The following is a 9,169-nucleotide window of genomic DNA, read 5'->3' on the forward strand; positions in this document are numbered from 1 at the left end:
CACCCCCCCAGTCCTGCCTCAGTTTCCCCATCGCACCCCCCAGTGTCCCTGAGCAGGGCAGGGGGTGCCCCTTCCCCTGCCCCCCCCATGAGCCCCCATTTAGGGGACGTCCCTCCCAGACCCCCTTCCCCCCTGTGCAGCCCCCCCAGGGTGGTCTCTGGGGGGGTTCCCAGCAGTGAAGGGGTTAAGCCCCCTGCGCCCCCCCCCCCTCTCCCGCCGCCCCCTCGGGCTCCCACGCGTGCTCCGCTCCCACGCGTGTTCCCACTCCCGGCACCCAGGGGAGCACCGGCCCCCAGCCGCCGCCCCCGCTGCAGCTCCTGGGGGCGGCTGCACCCACGGGGGGGTCTTGGGGTGCAGGGGGGGCTCGGGGGGCTCAGCTCAGGGCGAGCTGGGAGGGGACACCCGGGAGAGCGGGGAGGGACACGGAGGGGGACACCGGGGTGAAGGGCACTGAGGGGGGGGGGTCCCGGCACCCCCGAGCCGACCCCCGCCCATCCTGCGGCCACGCCCCCTCCGTGCACAGGCCCCGCCCCCCCGGCACTCACCCTTGGACAGAGCGATTGTCCCCACGATGCGGTGTCCCCGCAAGGCCCTGTCCCTACCATGTCCTGTCCCCGTGGTACCCTGTCCTTGATGTGCCCCATCAGCGCCACACTGTCCCCAGCACACCCTGTCCCCACAATACTCCAGCCTTGGGACACTTAATCCTCGTGGGACACTGTCCCCACCATGGCCCATCCCCTGCACACCCTGTCCCACAATGCTCCAGCCTTGGGACATTTCCTCCTCACGGGACACTGTCCCCACCATAGCCCATCCCCAGCCCACCCTGTCCCCACCATGGCCCATCCCTGGGGCTCTTTGTCCCCATGAGACACTGTCCCCACCACGCTCCATCCCCAGCACACCCTGTCCCCACCATGGCCCATCCCTGGGGCTCTTTGTCCCCATGAGACACTGTCCCCACCATGGCCCATCCCCAGCACACCCTGTCCCCACCATGGCCCATCCCTGGGGCACTTCGTCCCCATGGGACCCTGCTGGCCACGATGCTCCACCCCCAGCCCACCGTGTCCCCGTGCTGTTCCACCCCCAGCCCACCGTGTCCCCGTGGCACCCTGTCCCCACGACGCCCCCCCTTTCCCCACCACGACGCTCTGTCCCCATCTTGTCCCCTCCCCACGTCGGTCCATCCCCACACCCTCCGTCCGTGCCCAGGGCTCCGCGCTGGGCTCAGGCTCCTCTCCGGTGCCCGCTGCCGGGGGGCGAGCGCTTCTTCCCTCACCCTGCTGCTATTTTTACTCTCTCCGCGGGAGGATTCGCTGCTGCGCGGAGCTGCAGCCCCCGCGGCACCGCGGCACGGGCACGGGCACGGGCTGGGTGCCCACGGCGTGCCTGTCCCGGCGACGAGGAGCGGGGCCATGTGTGCCACACGTGTGCCTGGAAGGTGCCCCCCGTGTTCCTGGGCCCCCCCCTCTCCCTTGCAGGTGCCACCCGCGGGTGACGCTGCGTGGGCGCGGGCGCGGGCGGCGCCTGCCGATCCCGGGGGGCTGCGGGTGCCGGCGCTGCCGCAGCGCAGGGAGGGGAGGGGGCCCGGCCACCCCCTCACACGGCGTCTTCGTGGGTGGGAGAAGCGGGAACAGCAGCGGGATGGAGCCCGGGAACCTGTTGCCATAACGACTCCGGGTCCCGGGATGGGGACGGTGCGCAGAGCCTGGCACAGGGACACCTGGCACAGCCAGGGTGACAGAGGGACCCCTCACATTGTCCCCAGATTTTGGTCTCCACGAGGACACTGGGCTCTGCTGGCGCCTGTCCCTGGTTTGTCCCCATCCATGTGGTCACTGCGCTGTGCCACAAGCACAAGTTTGTCACCCAGAGCCAGGTTTCATCAACCAGAGCCAGGTTTCGTCACCCAGAGCCCGGCTTTGTCACCCAGAGCCAAGACTTGCCACGCAGACCTCCCAGAGCTGGACTTTGTCACCTAAAGCTGGCCTTTGCCACTCAGAGCCGAGATTTGCCACCTAGAGCCAGGATTTGCCACCCAGAGCCACAATTTGTCACTCGGGGCCGGGCTGTGCCGTGTTTTGCCGCGTGGTGCCGGGCGGGCGGGAGGCTGGTCCATGGCTCGGTGCCACTCGGGTAAATATTTTGCTGGAGCGGTGGCTGCTGGCCCAGGGCCACCCGCAGCCGTTGGAGCACCGGGAGATCCGGGGGACGGAGCCAGTTCCCAGCTCCCCCTTCCTCGTTCCTGCTCAGAGGCGGCTTCCATCGACACCGCCCCGGGACATCCCAGGACGGGACGAGCCACCGCTCCGGCTGTCCCCCCCTGCATGGGGACCCCCGGGCTGGGGACGGGAGAGGTGCCCTCGGTGTCCCCCGACCCCTTCCTGGCAGCTCTGGTGCCCTGGGGGTTGAATCCCCCCACCTTCCCCATGGGGAACATTTTTGTGTCCCCTGGGATTTTCTATGGGGAAAATCTCCAAAAACTGGGCAAGAGCCAAGGCAGGTGGGCACAGCCGCGGGTGAAGACGCAGCCCCCGCACCCCCAAAATCCCGGGGGCTGCAGCTGGGGGTGGGGGGACCCCCGGCACACAGGGGATGGGATGTTTGGGAATCCCATGTCCCCACGGGTGTCCCCTCCAGAGCGGTGGCCCTGTCCCGTGTGGCACAGAGCAGCCGGGTGGGGGCAATTTTGCCGCTGCCCACACAGGGGTGGGAGCGGCTGTCCCTCTGTCCCCTGCCCCCTGTCCCCCCATCTCTGGAGAGACTCAAGGGACAGGGACACACACGGAGCCACCCAACGCGACCGGCAACCGCAGGTGGGGTCCCCCGTGGCAGGGAAGGGGTTAAGGACCCCCCCCAGGTTGGCTGAACCCCCTGGGGGGCTCCCCAAGGGCTCATTACCGCGGCCTCAGCCCCCCTGCCCGGGGAGGGGGGGATGAATAATTCAGCTCCTGGTAGGAAGACGTGTCCTCCCTCCCTCTCCTTCCTCCTCCTCCTCCTCCTCCTCACCGGCTCTGCCTTCCCCACCTCCCGCCACTCTCATTCCTCGCCGTACCGAGCCTCGGGTGCCACGGAACTCCGCTCGGTACCGGTGCCAGAGACCCCCCCCACCCCTCCCCACCGGCTCCGGTGACTCCCGGCCAAGGCCATGGACCCCAAGGAGCGCAAGAAGATCCAGTTCTCGGTGCCCGCCCCCCCCAGCAACCTGGACCCCCGCGCCGTGGAGATGGTGAGGGGGAGAGGAGAGCGGGGAGCGGGGAGAGGGGAGCCCGGGGGTCCCCCCTGCCCGCCGGGGCAAAGCGCTGCCGGTGACCCCGGGGCGAGGAGGGACCCCCGGAATGACCGCGCGGGACGGGAGGGGGACACGGAGAGCCCCGGGGACAGCGGGGACGGGATGGGGACAGAGTGGGACAGGAGGGAGGGGATGGGACAGAAGGGGATTGAACCGGACGGGAGGGACGGGAAGGGACCGGGAGAGCAGGACAAGGGGGATCGGAGGGGACAGGAGGGACAGGACAAGGGGGATCGGAGGGGACAGGAGGGACAGGACAAGGGGGATCGGAGGGGACAGGGCAGGGATGGGACAAGGGGGATCGGAGGGGACAGGGCAGGGACGGGATGGGGACCGGGAGAGCAGGACGAGGGGGATCGGAGGGGACAGAAGGGACAAGGCAGGGGATGGAAGTGACAGAGGGGATGGGACAAAGGGGGATTGGAGGGGACAGGAGGGTCAGGATGGGACCGGGATTCTGAACAGGAGGACAAGGGGGATCGGAGGGAACAGAGGGGATGGGACAAGGGGGAGGTGGGAGGGGACAGAGGGAGGGAGGGGATGGATCCGGGGGGAGATCGGAAGGGACAGAGGGGACAACAGGCAGGGGATGGGACCGGCAGAGCAGGACAAGGGGGACGGGAGGCACAGACTGGACGGGACTGCGTGGGGGACACAGAAAGGGACGGGGACAGGACGAGAGAGCTCCAAGGTCCCCGCACACGGAGAGTTGTGCCAGGGGGACAGGGACAGGGACAGAGATGGCACAGGAGAGCAGGATAGGGATGAGACAGAGGACAGGGATGGGGTGAAGGGGACAGGACACGTCGGGAGTCAGTGCAGCCACCCCCGCCGGTTGTCCCTGATCCGAGGGGACATTCCCAGCACACGCCGGACCCGGAGCCCCCCGGACGAGCTGGCCTGGGGCTCTCGTGGGGCTGGGACACACTGGGGACACCCCTGGGACCCCGTGCCGGGTGGGTTTGTGGCCCTGCACCCACAGGCGCACACACACGCTCACACACGTGCGCACACGTGTCCCTGGGGCACAGGGCAGGGCACAGGGGACCCGGGGCGTCCCCAGCCGGTGACACCCTGCTGTGCCCCAGATCCGCCGGCGGAGGCCCACGCCCGCCATGCTCTTCCAGCTCTCCGAACACTCGTCCCCAGGTGAGCGGGGCCGGGCCGGGACACGGGGCGGGGGACGGTGGCAGGGATGGGACATGGTGTCTGTCGTGGTGTCTGGGATGGGACACGGTGGCAGGGATGGGACACGGTGTCTGTCGTGGTGTCTGGGACGGGACACGGTGGCAGGGATGGGACATGGTGTCTGTCGTGGTGTCTGGGACAGGACACGGTGGCAGGGATCGGACATGGTGTCTGTCAGGGTGTCTGGGACAGGACACGGTGGCAGGGATGGGACATGGTGTCTGTCAGGGTGTCTGGGACAGGGCACGGTGGCAGGGATGGGACATGGTGTCTGTCAGGGTGTCTGGAATGGGACATGGTGTCTGTCGTGGTGTCTGGGATAGCACACGGTGGCAGGGAGGGGACATGGGATGTAGTGTCACCTGTGGAATGGGATGTCCGGCAAGGAGGGGACGCGGTGTCACATAAGGAAGGGGGTGGCAGGGAACCCCTGGAGGGGGTCCGGGGGTGGGCACGGCCCCGCCGGGTGCCCGTGTCCCGCTCACCTTTCTCTCCCCGGCGCTGCTGACCCAGAGGACGAGAACCTGCCCTACCAGGTGAGTGAGCGCCGGGAGCCCCGAGAGAGCCTCGAGAGAGCCCCGAGAGAGCCCCGAGAGAGCCCCGCTCTCCCTGTCCCGTGTCCCCCGGGGGCGTTATCGGGGCCCAGCCCCGGCGCCCGGAGCTTATCGGCTCCTTCCCGGCACAGGCACACGGCGCCAGCACCGGGACGGGGACACGGGATGGGGACATGGAGCCGAGCCAGGCTGGGCAGTTTGTGCAAAGCAGCGCGTGACCATGGCGGGGTCACCCCCCCAGTGTCCCCAGCGCCGTGTCCCCAGTGCCACATCCCCGAACACGAGGTGTCCATAACGGGGTCACCATCGGGGGCAGCCCAAAACCACGGCCCCAAGGAAATGTCCCCATCCTGGGGACCCCAATGCCACATCCTCATGACAATGTCCCCATCATGGGGACCCCAATGCCACATCCTCATGGCAATGTCCCCATCATGGGGGTCCCCAATGCCACATCCTCATGGCAGTGTCCCCATCATGGGGACCCCAATGCCACATCCTCATGGCAATGTCCCCATCATGGAGGTCCCCAATGCCACATCCTCATGGCAATGTCTCCACAGTGGGGACCCCAATGCCACATCCTCATGGCAATGTCCCCATCCTGGGGACCCCAATGCCACATCCTCATGGCAATATCCCCATGATGGGGTCCCCAATGCCACATCCTCATGGCAATGTCCCCATAATGGGGACCCCAATGCCACATCCTCATGGCAGTGTCCCCATCATGGGGACCCCAATGCCACATCCTCATGGCAGTGTCCCCATGATGGGGACCCCAATGCCACATCCTCATGGCAGTGTCCCCATCATGGGGGTCCCCAACATAGGATCAGGGTTCCCACGGAGGGGTCCTCAGGACGGTGTCCCCAATACCCCATCCCCAGTGCAAGGTCCCCAAGGCAGGGTCCCATCATGATGTCCCCGGTGCCACATCCCCTCAGCAGGGTCCTCATTGCTGGGGATGGGGTGGGTGTCATCCCCATCATGAGATCCCCATTGCAGCCCCACCTCACCGGGGGGGTTCCCGGCTCTCCGGGGGCCGCGGTGACCCCCGTGGGGGACACGGGGCCCCCCCATCCCGACGCCTCTCCCCCCGCAGCGCTCGGGCGAGGGCTGCCTGCTCAAACCAAAGAGGACCAACCCGTGTGCCTACACCCCGCCCTCGCTCAAAGGTACCGCCCGCGGGGACACCGGGGGCACGGCGGGGGCTGCGGGGACAGCCCGGGGCTCGTCCCGGTGCTCCCGGTGACACCCGCGTGTCCCCAGCCGTGCAGCGCATCGTGCAGTCCCACCTGGAGAGCGGCATGGGCGGGGGGGACAGCTCCGACGGGGAGCCCGATGATGGCTGTGACCCCGACAGTGCCCTCGAGTCTGGTGAGGGGACAGGGGGACACGGGGAGGGGGTTCTGGAGCCCAGGGGGTGTGGGGACGTGGATGCCACAGTATGGGGGACACAGGGACATGGGGAGGGGGATTCTGGAGCTCAGAGGACACAGGGACGTGGGGAGGGGGATTCTGGAGCCCAAAGGATGGGGGGACATGGATGTCACAGCCTGGGGGGTCACAGGGATGTGGGGAGGGAATTCTGGAGCCCAAGGGATGTGGGGACAGGGATGCCAGAGCTTGGGGGACACAGGGACATGGGGACAGGGATTCTGGAGCCATGCGGGTGTGGGGACATGGATGCCAGAGCTTGGGGGACACAGGGACATGGGGACAGGGATTCTGGAGCCATGGGGGTGTGGGGACATGGATGTCAGAGCCTTGGGGACACGGGGACATAGGGAGGGGGATTCTGGAGCCTTGGGGACACAGTGATGTGGGGAGGGGGATTCTGGAGCCCAAGGGATGTGGTGATGGGGCTGCTGGAATCTGCGGGATGGGGACATGGCCCTGCCAGAGCCCAGGGGACAGGGAGGCCGTGGGGACACAGCCACAGGGGTGCCAGAGCCACGGGGATGTGGGGACACGGGGACACAGAGCCCGGGATACGTGGGGACAGCATTGCTGGGGCCTGGGGGACACAGGGAGGTGGGGACGGGGGTCGCCATCCCCTGTAGCCCGCGGGGATGGGGCCAGGGCTGGCACACGGGCTGCCTGCGACGCTGTCCTTGCTGCCCACGTGTCCCCGTCCCCCGCGGGGCTGGTGACGCCAGCCGGACCCCCGGCCGCTGTCTGACGCGGCCCCGGCCGTGTCCCGGTGCTTCCCCGGGGCCGCGCGTGCCTCGCCGTGCCCCGGCCTCATCGACCCCCGCCCGGGCAGCCCCGGGGAGCCAGGGCAGAGCCGAGCGCAGCTACTTCCCCGCCGGGCTGAAGGCGCACAAGCGGAAAGGTAACGGGATGGGGACGGGGGAGCGCACAGACGGGGTGGGAGGGGGACAGGGGTGGCGGGAGAGTGGGTGACGGGGGGACAGTGGGATGGCAGAGGGATGGCAGGAGGACAGACAGACACAGTGGAGGTGATGGCGGAGAGACAGGAGGATGGGGACAGCGAGGGGACGGGGTGGTGGAGGGATGGGGGACAAGGATAGGGGGGTGGCAGGAGGATGGGGACAGCAGGACAGGTGTGGCAGGAGGATGAGGATGGTGGGGACAAGGATATGGGGGTGGCGGGAGGATTGGGATGGTGGGGACACACAGGGACAGCGAGGGGACAGGATGGTGGAGGGCTGAGGATGGTGGGGGACAAGGTCCCCATCAGGAGGATGGGGACAGCGGCACAGGGATGGCAGGAGGATGAGGATGGTGGGGACACACACGGACAGCGAGGGGACGTGGCTGCTCACTCTCCCGGGGACACCGGGCGGGCACCGGGGCTCGGTGCCGCGTCCCCTCCGCCCCTCAGCGGGGTCGCCTCCCGCCGCGTGTCCCCGGGGCCACCGTGCCGGTCGGTCCCTGCAGGCGGGCAGAAGGTTTCCTTCGCCGGTGGCATCGACGAGCGCGAGGAGGACCTGAAGTCGCTGACGGTGTCCGAGATCCCCGAGGACCCCGAGGGAGCGGAGGGCGACGAGGACGAGCCGGGCCAGGAGCAGGACGGTGGCACCGGGGGTACGTGGGGGGCTGTCCCTCCGCCATCCCCGCTGTCCCCGGTGCCACCACGCTGCTAACCCCGCGTTTCCATCCCCAGAGCGGCGACACGTGGGTTTCGCCGAGGTTCCCTCGCGTCCCATCGGCACCGAGCGCCACTCGCCCACCTTCCCGCTGGGCACCAGTTAGCTGGCACCGGACACCGGGCACCGGCCCCGCCCGGCCCTCCCGGCCCCCGCAGCTTCGCCCGTGCCCCCCGGCTGCCCCCCGCCCGCTGCCTGCGCTTCGCCTGCCGTGCGCCCTGTGCCGCGCCGTGCCGGGCCGTGCCGGGACACGCCGGGACCCCCGGAGACCCCCGGCCGCCCCCTCCCCGCGGGCCTCGTGCCCCCCCCGGCTGCCGGTGATGGAGGAGCCGGGGATGGGACCCCCGGGTGCTGGCGGCCCCCCCTGGCTGCTGCCCCCCGGCCCCGAGCGAGCAGAGCCCCCCGCCCGCAATAAACGGCTGTACAGAGGGTGCAGAGTGGTTTTGGAGGGGCTGGGGGCTCTTTGCGGGGGGGGGGGGGTGTGTCTGGGGTCTGGTTCTTGTTGGGGGGTGGGGCGCCCCATGAATACCCCCCTGTCCCATAGGGAATGGTTTGTCCCCCACCCTACTGACCCCCCCCATGTAAGGAATGGTGTCTCCCAGCCCCATGGATACCCCCCCACCACCACGCAATGGTTTCTCCCAGACCCACTGGGACATATCCTGTACACCCCCCAAGGGGGAGAATGGTCTCTCCCAGACCCCCTGTACACCCCCAAGGGGGAGAATGGTCTCTTCCTTGCTCACCCCATAGACACCCATGTCCATACGGGGATGGTTTTGCCCTCACCCCACTGATTCCCCCCTTTGCAATGGTCTCTCCCAGCCCCACTGAGTCCCCCTCCCACGAGGAATGGTCCTTCCCAGCTTTATTGATCCCCCGCGATGCATGGTCTCTCCCAGCCCCACTGACCCCCCCTTCCGCCCTGTAATGGTCTCTCCCAGCCTGACACCCCCCCCCCCGCTGTGAATGGTCTCTCCCGGCTCCCCCCCACGGCCGGCAATGGTCGCTGC

General features: G+C 68.6%; 1 protein-coding gene across 1 annotated transcript; it reads left to right on the forward strand.

The window, feature by feature from the left end:
- The first annotated feature begins 2,953 nt into the window (after positions 1–2,953).
- Positions 2,954–8,585, forward strand: PPP1R1B (protein phosphatase 1 regulatory inhibitor subunit 1B). The gene is made up of 8 exons (XM_066566901.1): positions 2,954–3,235; positions 4,387–4,447; positions 5,000–5,022; positions 6,146–6,218; positions 6,313–6,420; positions 7,310–7,378; positions 7,948–8,094; positions 8,174–8,585. The coding sequence occupies exons 1-8, from the start codon at positions 3,155–3,157 to the stop codon at positions 8,260–8,262; spliced, it is 651 nt and encodes a 216-aa protein (XP_066422998.1). The 5' UTR covers positions 2,954–3,154; the 3' UTR covers positions 8,263–8,585.
- Positions 8,586–9,169: the final 584 nt, after the last annotated feature.

This window comes from Molothrus aeneus, chromosome 28, assembly GCF_037042795.1.
Source record: "Molothrus aeneus isolate 106 chromosome 28, BPBGC_Maene_1.0, whole genome shotgun sequence".
In the NCBI taxonomy this organism is placed as follows: domain Eukaryota; kingdom Metazoa; phylum Chordata; class Aves; order Passeriformes; family Icteridae; genus Molothrus; species Molothrus aeneus.